General features: G+C 44.5%; 1 protein-coding gene across 4 annotated transcripts; it reads right to left on the bottom strand.

Moving 5' to 3' along the window:
• Positions 1-254: 254 nt before the first annotated feature.
• On the bottom strand, positions 255-21,167 carry KBTBD11 (kelch repeat and BTB domain containing 11). 4 transcript variants are annotated; one of them, XM_064707610.1, is made up of 4 exons: positions 20,810-21,167; positions 18,497-18,599; positions 6,761-6,892; positions 255-6,334 (listed from the first exon to the last, which is right to left on the bottom strand). In XM_064707610.1, exon 4 carries the CDS (start codon positions 6,275-6,277, stop codon positions 4,511-4,513), a length of 1,767 nt encoding a protein of 588 aa, XP_064563680.1. In that variant the 5' UTR covers positions 6,278-6,334; positions 6,761-6,892; positions 18,497-18,599; positions 20,810-21,167; the 3' UTR covers positions 255-4,510. The 4 variants fall into 4 exon arrangements, with proteins under 4 accessions (XP_064563680.1, XP_064563681.1, XP_064563684.1 ...); XM_064707611.1 differs by having other exon boundaries at positions 20,746-21,167; XM_064707614.1 differs by lacking the exon at positions 18,497-18,599.
• Between the last annotated feature and the right edge of the window lie 1,388 nt (positions 21,168-22,555).

The raw sequence follows: 22,555 nt of genomic DNA on the forward strand, positions 1-22,555 counted from the left end.
CTGGGAAAAAAAACAAAAAAAGCCCAAAGATAGGATTCTTTCTAGATCTGGATTAATTCCAGCAGAAAACACTACATATCAGTCCAGACACAAAGCACCAGCAACACTGTTAAGTTTTGTGATAATGAAGGTTAACACATTTATGGAGCAGTCAACAGAATACATGATGTAAATCAGGAAAAGCAATAGCCACTCATGAATAGTGGTAACTAGGATACAGCACTCTGAGAGCCAATCAAACAGCACAGGAGAGGTATGGCTTTCATGTGAGTAATTTATTCTTTCATCACTTTAAATTTTACCAGGTATTGATTTACAAAGAAACTTTCTGTGGATAGAATTTACATCAGCAACTGCACATTTTTAGCCATTACTAGGGTAAGACTAACATCCTCCCCATGTTGCTTAACAGTGCCAGTTTTGATCAAAGAGCATTATTCTTTTGCCAATTACTTTTTTGACTTAGTTTCAAGTGTAAACAGAATCTGTACACATGCTTTTGCTGCAATTAAGATCTCTATTTTACAGAACCAGTTAGTAGATAGAAACAGTAAAGTTTCATCTGTTAATCACATTTCTTTATTGAAATGGGAATTTAGTTTTAGGTCCAATGAAGGCTTTAGGCATTTCATTGTTAGGGACTGCAATGCCTCTTTACTAAGGTGGTACCCCTGAGAAGAATCCAAATTACCTGTCTGGCTGCCCAGTACAGCATAGAGAGGAACTCACCTCAGACTGGTAACCCAAAACACAGAGCCTGTCTGCAAAAGCTTTCCAAAGAAAACACATCTGATTGTATCAACTCATACAAGATCCATGCTGAAGTACCCCTCCAGGAGGTGAGGCCTGGAATCTACTCAGAACTCAATGTACAGGAGCCTGTGTGTGAGCTTTTGGAGGATTTGCATGAAGCTCACCCCTGAGGAAGAGCCACAGGATGTGGTTCCATGTACCTCTCCTGAGCAGCCATCAAGGTTTGAGAACACACACACACACACATGAACTGCAAGGCCCAGTTCAGTCCTCACTAAGCTTATGAGAATTCAAGCCTAAATTCCCTAGAAGACAACCTTGAAAACAGGAGTAGTGTAGAGACGAAAAATTACTCCCTGAAAAATTAGGGCAACCATCTCCTGCATGTCCCATTAAAATGGGAGGACTGTAAGATTCAGGGGGAAGAAAGACAGCAGGGCAGACACTATGTCTGTCTAACTGGTCTCAGATCACTCTGTGAGGATGACTACCTTGACTAACTCCAAGAGTTCCTGTAGTCCATCGACAACCAACCAGAGGGTGGGAGATGTGGACTGAATGCTTGGAGGCTAAGAAAGCACACACAGGTCTCCGTGTTCCTATGCAAACACAGTACAGTTCAGGCTTCTCTAGAGAAAACGGCTGATTTAAAAGCAAAACACACATGCAAACACAACTTGAGGGTGGCCTGGCCTTTCGGTTTGTACCTAAATTAAACCCTATTACATCAGTGGTTTCTGGGTATCCCACTTGGTAGGCAGGTGTGGAACTGCTCTGAGCAGTTCCAAATGGGTGGAGGGGAACTGCTCAGCAGCTCCACATGTCAAAGAGACAGTTGTGCCAGGTTTAAGTAAAACTAGAGGGTTCTGGAATGACAATTTCAGTCTTTAAATGCCTGAAGACTAAGTTATGGTTTTAGTACCCAAGTTTGGGGGCAGGCGGGAGGAGGTTTCTTTGTGAAGACAGAATTGGGGGAGAAAACAATTCTCAGCAAACCTGCCTCAGGCCTACCAGGGAGGAAACAGAGGCCACAGGGAAGGAAATCTGGCTAGAAACATGCCTCTGTTGTTAATCATCAGGCTGTGACTACGCAGTGTACAAAGGAAACAGATTTGATAGACAGCTACTAATGAAGCCCAGACTCTCCCCACTGACACTGTGTACACAGTGAAAGCAGGTAAGCACTTGATTCAACTTTTTTTAAAAAATAGGAGCTAGCAAAAACACAAACCACTTCAGGTTTCTTGAACACTTATTACTGTAGAAATGTATTTCTTAATAGTGTACAGCAATTAATACTGGAAGAAAGGATATGGTTCTTTCTATCCCAAAAGTTTGTGGATTATTGTCACATCTTAAACCATGGAAACTTCCCAAAACTCATTTAGAAGCATTTTCATGGATTAGCAGAATGAAAATGCTTAATTAACAGGAATGCAAAACCTGGCTTGATACCTCACTACACTGTAGTATAAGAACTATACTACACAAGTCTTTGAACTATGAAATTGCCTTGTATTGCAAGATAAAGCAGACGTTTCCTTGTGTTCCTGGTGATGCTACTATTTCAAAATCTGGCCTAGCACTTACATCTCTAGTTTAAGTATGCATCTCAGCTTTGCATTACACAGCTTGAAATAATTTCTACAGTTAACATAAAAATTATGCTGAAAGCAAACATGTAATTTTTCTTTCCTGCTCAAACTACAACGCTGTAATTTAATCTAGAGTCAATATTTCCAAGGATGTTCATCTGAGAATTAAATCAAATATTCTGTGAAAGATGTTAAATTCCACTGCACCAACCTGTACTGAGGCTAAGATAAATGTCACACTCTGCAGGCCTACAGCTCCTGCCTGGCTGATGCTTTAATTAGCTCACTAGGGAACAGGCTCACTTGGCTAAGAACCTTTAGGACTGGACCACTGTTTTCTATAGAATGACTAACCAGATCAGCTGCATTAAAACCCTGTGCAACAGCAATGAGAAGAGAAAAAAAAAAAAACCAAAAAACAAAACAAAAAAACAACCACCAAACAATAAAGAGAAAGAAAGAAGTATCTATGAAGTTCACTATTCTCTTTTGTACTGATGGTGTTTCATAGGACAGAGCCTGCTGCCTTCCTTTGGAACTAGCAATTATGTGTAAGAATGCTAAAGTCCTGTTTAACAAAAACATCTTAATAAAACATAAAAATATCTGCTTTTTTTTGATGCAAGGTCCCTATGTCTTTCTAGAATATGAATCTATACTAGAGCTTCGAGTATAAACAATTCTCTTCCACAGTCCATGTGAGTTCCATGCTGAATGTTCAGCATTGTACCAGCAAAAACACAGGTTCTTTTTTCAGAAAAGGTTTCTCAGTGATTTACCATAAAGCTAAAACATTTGCCTTGCCTACTGATTTTTTTAAAATATAAAATGTATAAAATAAACGCATGTGCCCTTTTCAATACAGTCTGCCTGTGTAGACATTTCATGTTTTCCAGCTCTGAGTAACATGACAAAAAGTGTGCTCCAACTTTCCACAGGCAGGAAGAAGTTTTGTATGGTTTTGCCTCATTTGGATGCTGCCCCACAAACAGCACTCTTGGGCAGTTTAGAATCACAATGACAGCATATGCCATCAGCACGTACTGCAATTAACAAGGACTTATTGATTACAGCAATCATTAGTTCAAAATAAATAAAGCAGTCTCTCAAAAGACAGGGAAGTAACATCATGCTAGTGCACAATATAGTATGTGTAGCACATTCCTATTTTCCATGTCCCCTTTTGATGGTCTTGAAAATAAGTGGGAAAGGCCTTTTGCCACAGGTTGGTTTAGGTTAACCTTCCTTGACCTGCAGTTAATTAAAAAGCATATGAAGTACAAAGTTTTTCCCCAGCTCTAGGTCATGTCAATTGGTTGCAATTTGAACAGCTTCAGTTCATTTCTAATTCAAAATCTCTGATCAAGAAAAGTAATAAAACAGTATCTTTTCATACAGAAAACATTGCCTTTTTCAATTAAAGAACATATCAACATTTCATATCTACCATAAAATGCCACATTATAGAACGGTAACTTGACTTTTTTTTTTCCTTTTTCTTAGCATTCCAAGTAAAACATGTGGCTCACATTTGTGTTACTTAAAACATTAGTTTGGTATCTCATCAACCTCATCTGTGGTTGAAATTCCTGGGACTAATACAGTGCCACAACTTCCTTAAACCATCTATTGCACCAGAAATGAAAGGCTGTGATGGAGATGTTCTTCCTATACTTTTTAAACACAGGAAGTAGTTGGTTTAATGCAGTTAAACTATGTCGCTAGCAATGTTTATCCCTCAGTATCATCCCAGAGGGGAAAAAAAACCACAAACGACAGAAAAGGCTCCAGCCCAGATTGCAACTATGTGTAAACACACAGCCAACACTAACGTCCCATTATGACACTGTTGTCAAGAATATTTTAGAAATCCAGGTTTAAAAACGTTTTTCTCAGACTGGGGATTGGCACAAACATAATCCAGAGATTATCCTTTATAGCAGCTTTTACTTTTGTGTGCTTGGCTTTTGACACAAAGCCCAGCAAACATGAGAAGAGTTACAGCTGAGTTAAAACCAACTCAACATCTTGAGAGCAGAGAGGAGGAAAGGGGAAGTCCCTTTTCTCTGCAGACACAACAGAGAAGGTCCCCTGCGTAGATGGGAGTTTGTGGATCTGCAACCCAGCTCCCCTCTCAGGAGGCCAGAGCCAGGCTGGCCACCTTACAGTGGGAGGGAGCCCTCCTGGTCCCCTGTTTTGTCCAGCCTCTCAGGCAGGGTAAGCACGAAGGGTAGGAGGACACCCTTGGCATCCAAGGGAGCTTTAAGAAGCTCCCCATCAAAGGTGCCCTTGAGCCCACCATCTGCTTCCACCTCGCCGTCCTGGGCTAGGCTGAAGCGGAGGGTGCCGGTCCGGTTGACGCAGTAGATGGTGTTGCCCAAGGGGGCGCAGCGGAAGGGCTGCACGGGGCCGCCGCTGGGCCGCAGGCTGGCGCACTGGCTCCAGCACTTGGCCACCGTGTTGTACCGGAAAACCTCAACGCCGCCGCCCGTGCCTGGGCCCTGCTCCCCGCCGCGGCCGCTGCTCACATCAAAGCGGTAGATGAAGCTCTTGAAGGCCACCATGTCAGCAGAGCGCCGCCGGCTGCTGTTGTAAGGGCACTCCTGCCACTCGTCGCGCTTGGGGTCGTATTTGAGCAGGCGGTAGAAGAGGGAGCCTCCTGACACATAGATCTCCCCGTTGCAAGTGGTGGCCTCGTGGGCCACAGCAAAGGCACCCTTGGGCAGAGGTGCCACGGGGCTCCAGCGGTCGGCCCGCGGGTCATATCTTTCCACAGTGAAGAGGCACTCGCCCCCCACAGCATAGAGGTAACCATCCAGGGCCAGCAGCTTGAGCTGCGAGCGGGGCTGAGCCAGCGGCCGCACCTGGCTCCAGGTGTCAGTCAGGGGGTTGTAGCAGAAGACCTTGTCGGAAAGGCGGGCCCTGGGCTCAGTGCCCACCGGCCCCGTCACGATGCCCCCTGCAAGGAAGAGGTAGTTGTGGAGGACACACATGGCACAGCCCTTGGCGTTGGCCTCCTCGGGCAGGCGCGTCAGCACCCTCCACTCACCGCTGCCCTCCTGGTAATAGTGAATGAGGGAGCCGCTCTCCTCCAGCGACACCACGGAGGAGGGACTCTGTGGCCGACTGCTCTCGCGGCTCTGTGGCCGGCTGCCACCACCCGGCCGCTCGAAGGCGTCGCTGACCTCGGCCACCAGCAAGCAGGGCCGGCCGGCGTCCATGCGCTGCTGCAGGATGAGGTCCCGCTCAGCGCCACTGAGGCGCCCGTAAACGCTGGGCTCCCGCAGCACCTCCAGGTAATGGTCGCTCATGAAGCGATAGGCAGCCTCCCGCAGCTCGGCCAGCCGCTGCTTCTTGGCCAGGCAGAGGAGCTGGTAGCAGTTGCCGAGGCAGAGCTGGGCGCGCATGGCCTCGGCGGCACAGTGCAGGGCACAGGGCATCTGCAGGACGCGGGCGCCGCTCACCACCTCGGCCAGGTTGTCGTGCCGCACCTCGCCCATGCGGGCCGTGTACACGTAGTCGATGAGCAGCCGCAGCGCCCCGTAGCTCACCCCCTTCACCCGCAGGACGTCCCGTGAGGCGCGGGCACGAAAATAGTCACTCTTGGCCGCCAGCACCGACTTGTGCGCCCGAATACGGCGGCCCGACACCTCGATCACCAGGTCGGGCTCCTCCGGCGGCCGGTCCCGCGGCCCCACCACCTCCTCATCCTCCTCCTCCGGCTGGCAGGCGGCGTTGTTGATCTCCCACTGGTTCTGCACTACTCGGCCGCCGGCCGCGGGCGGCTGCGACTCGGCGGCGGCGGCGCTGAAGCAGAGGGAGGAGCTGAAGCCGCAGGGGGCGGCCGGCGTGGGCGGCGGCGGCGGGGGGGGAGCGCCGTTCGCGGCCCCGCTCTCCTCCTCCTCCGGGGCCGCGCCGCTGCCCTCCATGGAGCCGCGCTACCTGCGCCGGCGGCGCGCCTGGTCCGTGCGGAGCGCGGCCATCACCTGCGGGACAGACCCAACAGCGCTCAGCATGCGCGCCTTCCTCGCTCCCCCCCGGCTTCTCTCCCCCCACACCTCCCGCCTCCCAGCATTAGTATTCGGGGCCCCCGCTCTCGCAGGCGGGGCCGCCGCTGGTTTCCGGGGCTAAGTCGCCGCTTCTCCTTTTCCTCGGGGATCCACCCTGCGGCTCGGCCCCCTCCCGCGTCAGCTCACCCCCGAAAACCTGAGCTCCTTCGGTGGGATCGCCCCGATGAGCACCTCAACAGCCTGAAAAGCAGTTCTGGTTTTCCCGTTGCTCTGCAGAAATTTTAAGCAGTCTGCAGGCACTGTAATCCTTTTCACGACAACTGGTCCCTACACTGCGCTGGGTGATGAGCAAAGGTCTCCTTTAACGGCAGATGCTTGGGAGTACTATCACAATGTATTCACCTTGTGCAACTGCTTCAGCGGAAGGTTGAGGCCGCAGCAGTCTATTCTGGAAGGCGATTCCCCACTAGCCAAATTTCACTGGCATGACCTTCAGGAAGTTCTCTTCATATCAGTGTTCCTCATGCATTCCCCCTGTTTAAAACAAAAATATTATTATTCTTAAAATCGATAGATTTTCTGTTTAGTTTGAAGTTTGGGAGCATTAAAGTTATGTCTCCCTTAATAATATATCTAGAATATCTTAAAGACACTGTAAGTATGCTAATAATCCTAAGTGTTTATGAAACACATGAAAGTATTTTTTCTGTACTCAGGACAAGAGCAGTCTCACATTTGTGTAGCAGCATATGTAGCTGTAAAGCATTAGCAAGGTGTTAATCAGACTTCAAAAAGATCATGTCTTTATTTTAAGATTCTGTTAATAAAAAGCAGAAGCAAGGAAAAAAAATCACAATAGATAATTAGAACATGAAGTCTCCCATGGGAAAAGGCAGGATACAGGGAGGGCATGGCTGTAAATAGGTTAGTCCCTGTCAGCACAATCACCACCCAGTTGTACCTTCATTTCACAAGTAGAGTTTTTAGAATTTAATGAACTGCCATTTCTTTGCCTCATGTTTGTTTATGAATTTCCCAGACTTGGAACCAAGCATCAAAACTTGGTTTAAGTTTTGATGAGTGACGCATAAAAATTGTCTGAATGTACTTAATATAATAAAGTAAGTATCTGCAGTCCTGATTCTATTTTTAAGGAGGTTATTAATTTCCATTAAAATCCCCTTTGTCAGTTTTTTCACAGTCCTCAAGGAACACTCATTTCTATGTAAAATATGCATTGTGGCTTCCTTTTAGCAGGCATGATTCATTTACTCTGTTAAATTAGCATTAGGAAGATTTAACTTTTTAATATTTTTTTTTACTGAAAGCATAATTGGTAAGTGACATTGTCTGGAAATCCCCAACACAGACAGGAAATCTAGAAGCCCATACTTGCAATGCAAACTTTACTTAAATGATAATATCAGTCTTTCTTCATGGTGCTTTATTTTGTGCACTTGCCTGGTAAAGGGCTTTCTACTCCATTTGATCACATTCAGTTAGACTGAAATCAATGCTAAGGTTTGATTTTTGGGTATTGAAGGCTTTCAGGCCACAACAACAGCATTTTAAAACTTATTAGAATTTGTAGATTTCACCAACTTTGTATTCCTCATCTGAGTGTTTAAAAATCTGGGACTTAGGAACTTTCTATGACTGTATAAACTTTGGCTAGCTTTAGTGGCAGACTTCCTGCTGTGCAAACCCAAACTCTGTAGGTCAAGCTTTACTGAGTTTTTTCAGTAAAGTCTTAACTAGACAAAAGGATTGGCAGTGATGTGTGCACGCTCAGTGTGTCTATAGAAGATGTACTGGGCAGCATCCCTGTTGATGTGAATTTGTTTTCCATCAACCCTTAACAGTACACAGAGCAACTACTGCAACTAACAATATTCTGGCCATTCCTGACACACCTCACTTCTGACACCACTTCTCCTAACTTCTACTTATGTACCCCCTCTACAAGAAGGATTTAGTAGCTTCAGATGGTTTCAAGCTCTCGGTCATGGCTTGATTTTGCGAGTGAAACTATAAAGGAAGAATGAAAGAGAATGCTACCAAGAATTAGAAGTATGGGTGATTAAATGTGAAAAGTCAAAAACAGTAACTCTAATACCAGTAATATCTCTCTACAGTGAAATGCATTTCTTGCCTTATGTCCCAAAGGAAAATCACCACTTAGAATATTCAAAGTAGTTAACACAATAACCAGAAAAACTTATCTTTTCAACTTTCTCAGCTAATGGGAAAAGAAAAAAAAAGTGAGATCCTCCTCAAGCACATAATCATACCTTTTCCCACATTCAAATATCTGCTTGGTTTAGAAGTCTGGTTTGACACATTTGAAATGTTATTGATAAAGAAGCTTGTAACAAACATCTGTGTTAACCCACTACAATTCCCCTGAGGAATCTCAAGGAGAAGGAAAGACTCATAGCATTGCTTGCTAATGGGAAGCAGCAGAATTCTGAAGAAAATTATCCTCTGGTATATCCAAAGCTAATTACCAAGAATATGCTGAATTTCACGCTGAGCATGAGAAGGACTTAAAGTACCATATACAATTAAGACAACAAGGAACAAGGAATATGGGGATGCTGAAGACTTAGAAAAGCTGAAAGAGGGTTTGGAGGACTTTGCCATGACAGCAGTGACCAGGACAGCAAAGACCACTCCAGCAATCCCAGCACCTCTGTCTAGTTGAAAACAAAACACAAGAATTACACAAAGATGAAACTGAAAAAACAATTCAGAGAAGTAGTGGAACCTTTCCATTATTGAGCAACACGACTGATCTGAGTTAAAAGGTCATGGATTTAGAATGAAACAGGAACATGCTGAAAGGCCCTGATGGAAATACAATACTGAACTTCTCCTCCACTCTTTTCTTACCTACAGTGATCAAAGAGCTGTACTGCTGTTCTGGCAGACAGAATATTCAAAAAGTACAGAACTGCAGAAGATACTTGATAGCTGTGATGATTCAGAAGAATTTGACCACCCGACAATCTCATTTGGCTTAAAATAAACTTGGTTTTAACATTTTTTCAAAAGTCACAAACAGGATAGGTACTGGAAAAGGAAGCAATTTATTGAGAGTACATGGTACCTTATGGACTGAGGTCACCTTTTATACTGGGGACTTTTAAGTCAGAAGCTGAATTACTTGTTCTGAAAATGTTTTCATTATCACGGGTTTGGTCTAGGGATGATGTAATCTTAATGGACAGAGGAGCTGCCAACAAACATGAACTGTATTTACAGACTTGGCAATGACACACAATATCCTGAATGTGTGGCCCCAACCTCAAACGCTGTAAGACATTGCTCAAGTAACAGCACAGATAAGAAGGCACAGTTTTTCTGACAGAGAAACTGTAATAAAGAGCTGCAGGTAAAGTTTCCTGGCATTGCATTCATTTGGCAGTCCTTCTGATAAAATCCAATTAAATGCTTGTATTGAATTGTTCTCTCCTCGTTTTTCTTGTGCAGTGCCAATAGCCTTTGATCCAAACCTCCCCTAGCAAGACCCACTTTCTCCAGGGAATATGTGCATGTGGGAGGAATTGGGTTACTTCTCTCCAGTTCACAAATGGAAACAGCTCTGACTCAGTCTCATGGTAAATAAAAGCAGTGCTTTCTCTACCATAAACAACTCTAATTTACATAAGCAGACTATCCTCTCCAAGAGACTCACCAGTTCAGAAATAACACACTACCATTCTGCTCCACCTTAATCCAGAAAAAAAGCTTTTATAAAAATTTGGACTGCTGAACTTTTACTTCAGCAGAGAAGTCCCTTGGGATAGGGGTGTAATCTGATTGAGATGATTAAGGCTTCTAAAGAGGCAGGATCATCAAAAGAGAAATAACATCCCTTATATTTATTTTAAAAACTAAACAATGACTTGAAAGTAGAACTGGCCAGGGTGAAGTGTAGGCAATGTCAAGTGTAGAGTGGTTTGTATACTTATAAAAATAGTCTGCAACACTCCTGGTCACTGAGTAGATCTGTGAAATTTGGAAGAAAAAATGTTCTCTTTGTAGATGGGGAAAACATCTGGAGCATAAAGATGCCATTTCTCTGAAAGGTCCTGAATTACTGGAGCCCATTACAGAATTAAACTCTAAATCTTAACCACTTGATTAACCTCCTATTTGTAAGAAAAGAATACAGTTATCTTCCAATGTGCCATCTCAAGAAAAACAATATAAAGAATAGTTTTTTCTCTCCCTTTTTTAAAGTTGGATATGTTACAATCCTAGTGTCCTGCCCTGACTGCTGGATATATGGCTTTTATAGTATTGCTTTCACATTCATGTGTGGATGCAAATTTTGACCTCTTAAGGTGCTGTAATTTTTTGACAATACGTAATAGAAGTATGAATTGGTCTTTATCTCATAACTACAACATTTTCATACAACCACAAAGAAAAATCAACATTTAAGAATTGCAGCTTATGACTACAGACCACACAAGAAACAGATGGACAGCAGTTCCTCATCAGAAACTCAGAGGAAGAAAAGGCTGTGTGTGTCTGGGCAGGGAGGAAGAGAGAGAGGAAATAAGTCATAATAAAAATATTATCAAAAGCTTGATTAAATCAATACTATAGCTAACAAATCTAAACCAAAAATATACAAGTTCTAAACAGTCATCATGACCAGAGAAAAGGTTTCCTAACTGTTATACTCATAGAGACAAACATTTTCTAAAAAGAAAGCTATCTTTCTGAGCTCCTTCCAGTTTGGACTCTTCAGAAATAGTTAGGGAGGAGTAGTGTCTCTGAGGAATTCTCACAACAAAAAGGAAATAACACTCCTACAAAAGAAAATCTAGCAAAGATTAAGTGCAAGTTCTCTCCAATATCCCTCAGAGGAAAGAAAAGTCTAACAAAAAAAGAACAGTCAGAAACAAGATTTGAGTGATTACAATACCTTTGGGAAAAACTCCAGGGCTGATGTGGCACTTTTATCACTAATGCACTACAGTCAAGAGATAAGTATGGCATGGCCACACCACATTGAATGTAATGAAACCTTTTATGCAGAATTGCTGCTAATTCTACACATGGGCTCACAGCTACAGTTCTAAACATGAGAGCACGTGGTTCTGTCTGTGATAAACTGAAGTCTGGTTGCTTTTATCATATCTGGGTACAGCTAAGACTCCATTGAACTAACAGCAGTACCAAACATACCAGCGTGGTGCTACAGCTGAAAGGATAAATGCAGTCCTTGAATGTGTGTGCTGGGAAATACAGAATACCCACAGGGAAAATGTTACCTTGCCTCTACAGCATTAGTAGGTTTCCAGCAGAACATGGTGGTTGAATGGATGGAAGCATGTATGCTTAAGGCTTTACATTTTGGAAGTAGCATTTAAAAATCTGTGAAGACAGAGAAGAGCACCCAAGAATTTCAGAGACATAAAAAACCCCCACTTTAGTGAGAGACTCAGAACAGCATTTTGAAACCAGACAAAGGCTAACTCTGTCTCCATGCTGCACACCAGCTCCCAAGCAAAAGGTGATACCTAGCCTAGAAACCCTCTAACAGCCACACGGCTTTGGAGAAAATGTGGCTTGTGCTAGTAGCCTGGAGAACTAGTACAGCAAGCCTTAGTCAGCCTGAGAAATGCAGAGCTGACACTTCTTCAGGGCTTGGTATGTTTGCTCTGTGACTTGATGACTGTGCACAAGTGTAGGCACATGAAAATTCTGCATGCTGAAGGCTTTCTTAGGCTGGTGAAGAAACCCTAAGCAAACCAAGTGTAAGCGTAAACAAAGCAAAAGATTTATGCTGCTGAGGGGGAGGAAAAAAGACAGCTAGAGCATATTGTGGTTAATTAAAGTTTAATTGATGGGGAGAGTGAAGGATGGGCTCAAGGAAACCTACAGAATAAAACCCAAAAAGTGCATTCAGCTTAGAAGGATCCTGAGTGAGAAAACTGTCAGAGTATAAATATCCAAAGACAAAGAAGTATCCCATGAAGAAATACACATTTGTATCCTGCCATACACTTCTGTCAATACCTGACTATGGTTCATGTGGGAGGCAGGGTGCTGATCTACATGGACATTTCATGTGACATGGGAAGATCCTTATTCTGATTGGATGAAAGGGATCTTGAGTATGTGCCTTGCTGGAAGGCACTTGGGAAGCGAGGGTAAATAAAATTTGACAAGAGCAGACTAGTTGATCTAGAAATCCTTTCTGACCTTAAATTCTGCATGCTGAAGGCTTTCTTAGGCTGGTGAAGAAACCCTAAGCAAACCAAGTGTAAGCATAAACAAGGCAAAAGATTTATGCCACACACCAGGAGCACTGACTTGAAGCAAAGCATCAACTTGTGATGATTAAAAGCCTCATTTAAGCATCAGTGTGTAATGTACTGTAATGTGGTAATGTTGACTGCAGAAATGCTTTTCAGTATTCAACTGTATTGCCAACAAATTGCAAACATATTCAAAGTCTCTACAAACACTTTGGCAATGTTGGTGCTAACAAAGAAGGAGGAGAATATCCACTGAGAAGCCAAGTCAAGCAAACCAGCAAATCAGTTTAGAGAGATTTTTGAAAATCGAAGTAGAGTCAGCCTTGGTATTGCATTCCAGAACTGCACTTGATCTCCACAAATGTACTACACGCTGCCAACACACCTGCCCTGTACTGCTTGTAATGCAGGAGATGGGGTAACAATTTTGGAGGATATTAAATTCCCTCTCGAAGATAACACCGGATTTTGCTTTTATATCATTATGGAAAGGACATACAGATTGAAGAGCCCAAAGCACCAGAAATCTGCCAAACTATGTCACCATTGAGCTTGAGAAAGAATGAATGTGAGAGGTAACAACAGACTTCAAAGGGAAGTAAACAGTCCCATTTTTCTGAGACTTACACCTAGGAAAAGAAAGTAAAAGAAAAACTTCTAGAGAAGGCAATAATGAAAATACTTTTTTTGTCAGACAAACTCTAGATCTGGTACTTAAGAGAAAAAAAAAGCCCCACTTTTAGAAACTGAACAGTTTCACTGGTTTATTGACAAATTAAGTAAGTGATGCTAAGAAAGGCAGAGGTCCTTTAGATACATGATGAATGGCACCCTTCCCATTTCTGGAGCTCATATATGGTTTCTTTGCCCAGATACTTCCTCAAACTTAAGGTTTACAGTTAAAAACTAAGGTTTAGCTGCAAAACCTTAAAAATTACATTACAGGCAGTTTGATTTCAAGAAAAAGTCCAGGTTCCTGCAGACATTGTCTCTACACAGACCTTGGGCTGGATTCAATACGGAGAGACCTGCCACAGTGCTAAACACAGCAAAGGCTGGCTTTGAGGGCAGGTTTATCTGGCAGCTGGCAATGCAGCAAAGATGTAAGACCTAAGACAGCCAGATCAGATAGCAGAGCAAAGCCTCCCGCATGACAGCCCTAATCTGAAAGAAGGAATCAGCTTGCACAGGCTTCTCTCTGCCATGGCAGAAATGCTGCTGGTACACTTTGCTGTTGGTCCTATAACTGTAGCCTACTAGGTTACTCACAGGAGGCTGACTTCTTTTATTTTATTTCATGAAAATCAGGCCAAGGTGGATAGACATAGGGCCATATGCCCACACAGAATTTAACTGTGGGTGGGATGCACCTCCCAGCTCTCCTGCAAGAGAGACTGATGCTGTGTCTCAGCTGCACAGCAATGCTGTAACCAGCTCCTGGAATGGAATCTGGAACATACACACAGGTTCTGCACACATATGCATGGGTGGGTACAATTAGATGCCAACTGATCTGGATCCTCAAAAATAAGTGCATGAGAGCTACCAAGGGCTAGCCAGTAAAGACCATGGTGATGAAGTGCTTAGCTTGTGCCATCAGGGGACTTCAGTTCTTTCTTTGGGTGCCTCAGCCCAGAATCCTCTGCAAAATATACCTGAATTACTTTAAAAGACAGCAATACTGACTTTTGCTGCTACTTTGCCTTTCTGTGCAACAATCAGAGCTTTGACCAAGCCCCATGGGAAACTTGTCACTACCCCTTCCTTTGCCTGAATATCAACCAAGTGCCCAAACCATCAAGTCTACGGAAGGTCACTTCATAGACTTTAGTCACTTTAGTCCTTCAGACTAAAGCAGTTACTACTTTTCAGAGAAACAATAAAAAATGTTTTTGAGGGTGAGGAAGAAGAATCCTGGGTTCTGCTCCCTGACAAAAACAAAGTTTCTGTACTTCTTCCCATTGCCTTTAGAGGATCAGGGCTCAGCTATATTGCCTGGAGATCTAAGCCACTCTGTCTTGTGCTGGGATTGAAAACCACTTGCGTGACCTCAAAGCAGAAATGCATGCTGCAGTCATAGGTACTTCTGCAGCAAGCCTTTACTATCAGGAGTACCTGTAGGCTGTCAGCCCGGATTTCACCAAACAATGGGAATGCTTTTAGCAGCAATGATGCAACTGGAGGGCTTAACAAAGTATTAAGTGACTTTATGTAATCATTGGAATTATAAAGGGAAAGAAGAGAAAATTGAGTGTAATGCATGCTGTTCACATTAGTAGAAGCTAACACTTGCTGACTATTCTGAGACAAAAACAAAATAGGTTTCTATTAAAATACTCTTATTTTCATGGGCTGACACTTTCTGCCTTGAATGCATAGCATTCTTTACTATAATGTGAATTTCATATGCTGAGCCTGAGTGTTCAGGAAAGGTTTTCTGGCACTAATTTTTCTGACTAAGCTCTACTTCTACAACAAGAATTTAGAGCAGGCAATTCAGTATCTCCCACTATAATGGGTTTTTCCATTGAACGGGGCCAACAGGTATCTAAATTAAAGGGATACAAAAGATTGCCTGGTTATGCAATCTTATTCCTGCAAGAAAAGGCCAAAGAATTTTACTCCTGTACCAAGCCAGTAACTTTTGGATGAATTAGGTCAAAACGTTGCTCTGCTCAGATCATTCACCTCACGTCTATCTGGTTTCTCTGTTCTGGCCAATGGCCTGGATGGAAAAGCAGGTGTCAAATAGATAATCCTGAATGCCTTGAAGAAATGTACATGCTGTTTTTCACTTAGGAATTCTCTCTCCCCCAAATGATCCTTGCTCTTTCTGAAGAGACATCCAGACTGGCAACACAACCTTGAAGGATGATTATGATCACAGAACTGTCCTATCTGCTTTAGGACTTCTTGACATAGAGTAGAAGTAAATACTGTAGTATGTCTGACTAATCCATGACTCAAACTTGTCATTTTCAAGTGCTACAGAATAAAGGGTTGCTAATGCATGCAGTTAAATATGCAGCATGTTCAACAGTCACAGTGCTATCCTTGCATTTATTAGTTTGCAATCTGGACAGAAGTGTACAGACAGGGCCCAGAATGTTTGGTTTTATGGTTATGATTTGGGAGCCATGAGAAGAAGCTTAGATTCAGGGATCCTGGCTTGTGGTTCTGACCATTTAGAGATTTTGATGTTTCAGTCAGAAGTCTAAACTTTGATTGCTTCTAGAAAGATTTTAGATACACATCAGCAACATCTCAAACCAGATACTGAGGTTTTTCAGCCCCTGTCATGTGAAAAGCTGCCTGATTTTGGGGGTACAAGCCTCGGCAGAAATATTATCCAGGTATTGGACTATTAGAGAGAGAGCTGGACTATTGGAGATTCTTCCAACTCTCTTGCCTGTCTCAAAGGTCATTCACGGAGAATGACTGATACAGACCTCATCCTGAACAAAAAGAAGCAGCACCAGTGAATTTTATCACATGAACGCACATGAACAGTCTTTGCCCTCGTTTTCCTAAGATCAAAATTAAATACTTCTTGGGACACATGGCACTGACAAACTCCAAAGCTCACACAATACACTCAAATGACATTTACTTTTGCTGTTTCTGCATGAATTGTGGAAACCAAACTTTAAAACTCAATTATCAATTGCTATTGAAGAAGTATGTTTGTATACTGCTCACTTCCATGGCTTTGAAGAGAATGAGGCTTGTGATAGTAGCCTGCAACTAGAAACTGCCACCTAAGCTTCACAGAGAATTTTGATCAAACCAGAGTCTGACATGACCTTAAACCCCAACCCCACTGCAGTCAAGGAAAATTCCAATTAACTTTGTGAGCATCTGGATTTCTGACACTGTTGTACCAGCTTTGCATGGCAAGGTTTTTGCAGCCGCGGCAGCAGCGGCTTCTGTGAGGAGCTGCCAAAAGCTTCCCCACGTCTGACAGAGCCAGGGCCAGCCAGCTCCAGGACAGACCCTCCAGTGGCCAAGGCAGAGCCCACCAGTGATGGTGGTGGTGCCTCTGGGACGATGACAGAGTTAAGAAGAGGAAAAAGCTACTGCGCAGGAGCAAACTGCAGCCAGAGAAGACAGGAGTGAGAATATGTGAAAGAAACAGATCTGCAGGCTCCAAGGTCAGTGCAGAAGGAGAGGGAGGAGGTGCTCCAGGCACTGGAGCTGAGTCCCCTGCAGCCCATGGTGAGGCAGCTCTGCCTCTACAGCCCATGGAGGTTAATAGTGGAGCAGAGATCCACCTGCAGCCTGTGGAGGATCCCACACTGGAACAGGTGGACGCTGTGGATGCCATAACCCTGTGGGAAGCTCATTCTGGAACAGATTTGCTGGCAGAACTTGTGACCCCACAGAGAGCCCTGGCTGGAGCAGTCTGCTCCTGAAGGACTGTACCCTAAGGGAGGGACTCATGCTGAAGCAGTTTGTGAAGAGCAGCAGCCCATGGGAAGGACTTTTGTGGAGAACCTTCTCCCATGGTTCATCCCATCCCTCAACCTTGCTGGAACAGGGGAAGATTGTGAGGAAGACGCAGCAACAAAGACAACATGATGAACTGACCACAATGCCCAGTCTCTCTCCCCCTGTACCTCTAGGGGAGGGGGAAAGGTAAAGAATTCAAGTGTATAGTTAAGCCTGGGAAAAAGAGAAGTACGGTGGGAAGATGTTTTTAAGATTTGGGTTTATTTCTCATTATCCTACTCTGATTTCCCTAAGTTGACTCTGTTTTGCTTGTAGCAGTAACTTGTGAGTGATAGCTCACTGTGCTTATCTTGACCCATGAGACTTCGCTTTATTTTCTCTCCCCTGTCCAGCTCAGGAGTAACAGAGCAGCTTTAGTAGGCACGTGGCATCCAGCCAGGGTTAATCCACCACAACTGTACAGACAAATGTAAACGGTAGCTTTTTTTTGAACTGAAGCAATGCAGGGAGCTGCAGTAAAAAGAAAAGATGAAAGAAAGCTACAGGATAAGAGAAAAACTCTCCCAAGAATGGATTTGTCTTTGACTGACGGAATCAGAACATTTGTTTCACTTGCCACTCCCACAGCAAAGGGCTGGCTTTTAGTTCTTTCTGTCTAACACCTCAAATATGGGTTGCAGAAACAAGAGTTCATTTCCAGAGCTTAGGCCCTGTTTTTTCAATCTACTTACAAGAAAGGGGGAAAGAGAAAAAAACAGAACTGCTTCCAAGAAGAAAAAAACACAACTATTGTATAACTCTGACAGGTTGATAGTTTGAAATGATTCAGAAGTCCAGGAGCCTACAAGCACTTAGAGAGCCAAAGCTGAGATGCAAAACTTACCTAGCTCCTTAAGTACTCCTGGACGAGTCAGTGTCCAGAAAAACAACTAAGAGCTTGTGCTAATCTATGAATGCATAAATGTAAAATAACTTCAATTAATGCAAATCATGTTGTGACAGACTACATAACAGCATGGAAGCTGCTTGACCAACATATGTTGATTTGTATAGAAAGATTGTGGTTTCTGGCGTGTTTCCAAGTGAGTTAAAAAAGGCTGTCACACTGTCTGTTTCACCCAGAGACACAGCAATGGCAGCCTGTGAAACATCCCACCTGAAAAGCATTTATGTGACACATCTTTCTTCTCCCTCTGACACACGGTACAAAATCTGTAGAACCACTGGATTTTTTTCTCACGCTTGTTTTGCATTAAATAAACTGACTTAATCAATCATGAGTCCTGCCATCCTCACTGAAGAGGTATAAGAAAGAAACTTATTGGGAAGTACCAAATGTGCAGTGCAGAATAAAACCACCCAGCCAGCTCTTTTTTGCATTAACACTCAATCACCCATATACAATACTGACCCAGTCTTGTAATCCTTCTGAAGCCAAAACTGCCAGTTAGCATCCAAGGAGCACTTTAGGATGAAGAAAAGGGTGCAGCATTGCCAATCAATTGGTCCTGATCCTGCAGAGAGTTACACACAGATTTAAACACTGTTCACACGACTAACTCCACTGGTAATGCCAACATCTGCAGTGTAAACTGAGTGCTTGCTTAATTAACTGCAGGAGAAGGCAAAATCTCTGTAGATTCCCTGTGTTGTCACATGGTGAAGAGTTCTGGCACAGGGAACTGGGCAGGAATGTATGGCCCAGGCTAGGGAAAGAGCAGGGTCCCCTCCTGCTCAACGAGAGCTCAGTCACACATCAGGTTAAACTGGTTGTCAAACCCTGAACTGCTATAAAGTAATTCTTCTCCAATGAAAGGAACTAATCATGCCTGCTCGCTGACAAAACAACACTGAGACCAAACATCAAGCAGAAACAATAGATGATGACAATTTCACTGAAAACTAAAACATCAAGAGTAAAAATGTCATGTTCTGAGAAGGCTAATGAGAAAAAATACAATGAAAATGAGCTCATTTTTTAAATGGGTATTTTCAAGGATGTGAAGTGGCATAAAATGACTTCTCTGCTTCTGTTCAGAGGCAAGAAACAGACTCCCAACTGCAATGCTGTATAGTGTCAGTAGGGATAAACAGAAAAATACCTGCAAAATCCACAAAGGATCCCACCAAGAAAAAAAAAATAGTATTAAAAAAAAAGTTCAATTCTACCTTAAAATAAATTGCAGGATTCCCTTTCATGTTTTATTATACCCTTCTCTAGCAGTCAGCTGCCCCTAATATCCTCTTGCAACAGGATACTACAGGATGCTGAAACCCCTGGTAAGTAGGATCTGGATGCAGCCATCTCACCACATCGTCATCTCTATGGTAACCCAGGCCAGCCCTAAATACTATAATCCTGCTTTACTATAGTAAAGCCAGTTAATGACTTTAATTGAATGTTCCTGCCAAATAATGGTGCTCTAATATTTATTGACATTTCAAGTCTGTCCATCTCTTTGGACTATTTGTTATATTGAAAAGTGATGCAAACACAGCTTTTGTAAAAGAAAGGAAGCTACTACAGATTTCAGCCTTTTGATATTATCAAGGTGCAGTCCTGCAAACTCCAGCGTCAAAGTGGCACCACTGACTTCAGTGGCTCCACTGCCAGGAGCGAGTCCTGCAGAGCACAGAGGAGCTGGGGCAGGTACAGGACCAGTCCTTGGCTCTTGGCAGGTTCTCACCAGACAGTGACATTAGCAGTGGATGACCAGAGCATCCCGCTGGCATGCTCTGGGTGTCCTAATTAAAGAGTGAATAAATGCTGTGTGATGGGTCCTGGGAAGAGGAGAATGCAGAACAAGTAGGATGGGCCAAGCAGTTAAACAAGAGAGGAAATATTGCTTTGTCAATACGACTGACAATTTAATTATTATTTTCCACGAATATTCCACTTAATTCCTTTTCGGGAGACAGATGGTTAAGTCCCTGGAAAACAGAGAAGCCCTTTTGCTCCTCAGATCATACAGAAAGATTGTTCTATTTTATTGCTATTCTATTTTTTTATTGCCCTACTTTTTTTCCTTAGGTTTTTGCTCCAGTTTTCTATTGTTTGGTTTAATTGCTGTGGAAAAGCTTTACAAAATATTATTATTTCTAGAGGGTTTTATTTTTTCCTGATGGGTGAAAAAAGTTGGCTATAGGATTTAATACTGTCTTTTTCTGTGCTATGTGTAAGTTTGGGTTCAGAAGTCTGCTTTTTGTTGCTTTAAATCACCAGACATAAAAATCTACCTACTGAAATTCAGTTCAAGTTTTTTTTGAAGCATCTTCTACCCTGCCAAATCCTGCACGCGTATGCTCACCCGGGGCTTGCGCCTGCTTTTAGCAGGATGGAGTAGCACGCCATGAAGAATTTATAGCGGGAAGCAATCTCCTGCTGTTACACATCCCTAAACGTTAGTGTAGAGAGTAATTTCGATTTTTAATAGGTCAGCAGGATAAAAATATAAAATAAAATAAAATACGCAGGCATCAGGGCTGGCTCCTCTGCGACATATGGAGAAGGGATGTGGGGATACACCCGGCCTCCCCGCAGCCCAGAGGAGGTGGATTAAGGGGGCCAGAAGAGAAAAGGAACACGATTAAACCTGACAGTGCTCCAGCAACCCGTCTCACACACACGCGGCTACCGCGGCTCCACGTCGCGGTGCTTACCGCAGATATCGGCAGACACCAGCAGCAGCCCTCCCCGCTCCCGTCGCGCTGCCTCCCCGCTCACCTTTCGGCCGACGAGCCCCGCGCCGCTCCGGGGCAGCTCCCGCAGCGCAGCGGCCGCGCCGCCCGGCCCAGGCGGCGGAGCGGGAGGCGGCGGCGAGCGGCGCCGCGGTGCCAGGCGAGGCAAATGGCTGAAGCGCAGGGGCCGGGCTGGCGGAGGGGCCGGGCGGGCGCGGGGCCGCACTCGGCCCCTTTGTTCGCCTGGCAGGCGGAGGGAGGAGCGGGCACGGACCTGTTGCTGCTGGCGGCGGCTGCCGGCGAGGGGCAGCGGCCGAGCCGTGAGCTGCCCGCGCTGCCCCGCGGGGCTGAGGCGGGGCGGGCGGCGGAGCGGCCCCACCTGCCCGCGCTGAGGGGAAACTCCCCCCGTGTGGCGCCGGGCGGGGAGCGCCGGGTCCTCCCTCCCTCAGCTCCGGGCGGGGCCGGGGAGCCGTGCCGGGGGTAAGCGGGGCGGCGGCGCCGCTCCCCTGCGTGAGGCAGGGCCGGGGGCTTTGCCGCAGGAGCCGCAGCGCCCCGGCTGGAGCCCCGCGGGCCCCGGCATCGCCCGCCCGCTGGCCGCGCCGAGCCTCCGGGGTGTTCAGGTGGCTGCCGGCGCAGGTCCCATTCTCTCCTGCGCTTCAAAGCTGAGACCCTCGTCAGGATTCCCAGAATTAGACCCGCTTTTCAGTTTCTTAAAAGCCATTTCACATTGTGTTATTTGTACTCTGGGTCTGCTCCCGACACAGGCAGTGGTACCTAACCCAGCTCAAGTCCCAGCGCAGGCTGCAGTTTGATTTCTGCCAAGACGGCAGACGTGCTGCCCTAATCCCTGACCCATTTCTGGTGCTGGGATATATCGTATTGTCTTTGTAGCATATAGTTTAACTATGACACTGCTGTCTCAAACACTATTCATCTGCAGGTTTGCTCTTTTTCCCTCTCCACGGTCTCCAGGGACCTGTCGGACTGGTTCCCCTGCAGTGCCCAGTGAGTGGCTCCTGGCCTTGGGAGACACTCCTGAGCAGACTTGAAAAGCTACTACTATCTCCTGTCTCAAATTAACCTGACAATTAATTGCTTCTGTGCTGGCAGTGTGGCCATTGCAGCTGTATGTTCTTCCATCATCATGGCTGTGATGGCTAAGCATGGCTGAGTGTCTTCTCCTTCATTTTGTCCCATTGCTTCTCCTTTTTGACATCAGTTGTGCTAAAAACTCTTATGTGTTGACTTAGCACTTAACAAACTAAAGTACTTACATGCAGTGCTGGATAACTGTAACCACTTGAAACCCTTGGCTTCACTCACATTGTGCTGTGACTTCAGAGCAGCTCTTAACCAGCAGGCTGGTGTTCAAGCAGAGGTCGTCTCATCTCGACTGAGAGGCAGCGCTCTTGTGGGAGCTATAAAATAGATAAGCAACAACCATAAAGTGTTACCAGGGTCTTAGAAGAGACAGTAACCACAACATGTGGCTTTAGCATAACTGTGAATTTGTCACCCTGATTTGGTTCTATTACAAGGTTAAAATGTAAGCTTTGTACATGGTTTTATTCCTGGCTAGCTGGAAGAAATTTCCATGAGATACAGCAGATCCATTAAAACCTGCCAGAAATAACTCTTCTCTCTGACATCAGGAATTAATATTCTTGCTGTTTCATGCTACTTTAAACACTATATAATTCAAGATGACACTAAAATTAGACAACTGATACAGCTATGGAAAATTATTTTCACTTTTAACATCTGTTGTTCTATTTCTCTGTGGAGTATTGTC

The sequence above is a fragment of the Zonotrichia leucophrys genome, chromosome 3 (assembly GCF_028769735.1).
Source record: "Zonotrichia leucophrys gambelii isolate GWCS_2022_RI chromosome 3, RI_Zleu_2.0, whole genome shotgun sequence".
Lineage (NCBI taxonomy): Eukaryota > Metazoa > Chordata > Aves > Passeriformes > Passerellidae > Zonotrichia > Zonotrichia leucophrys.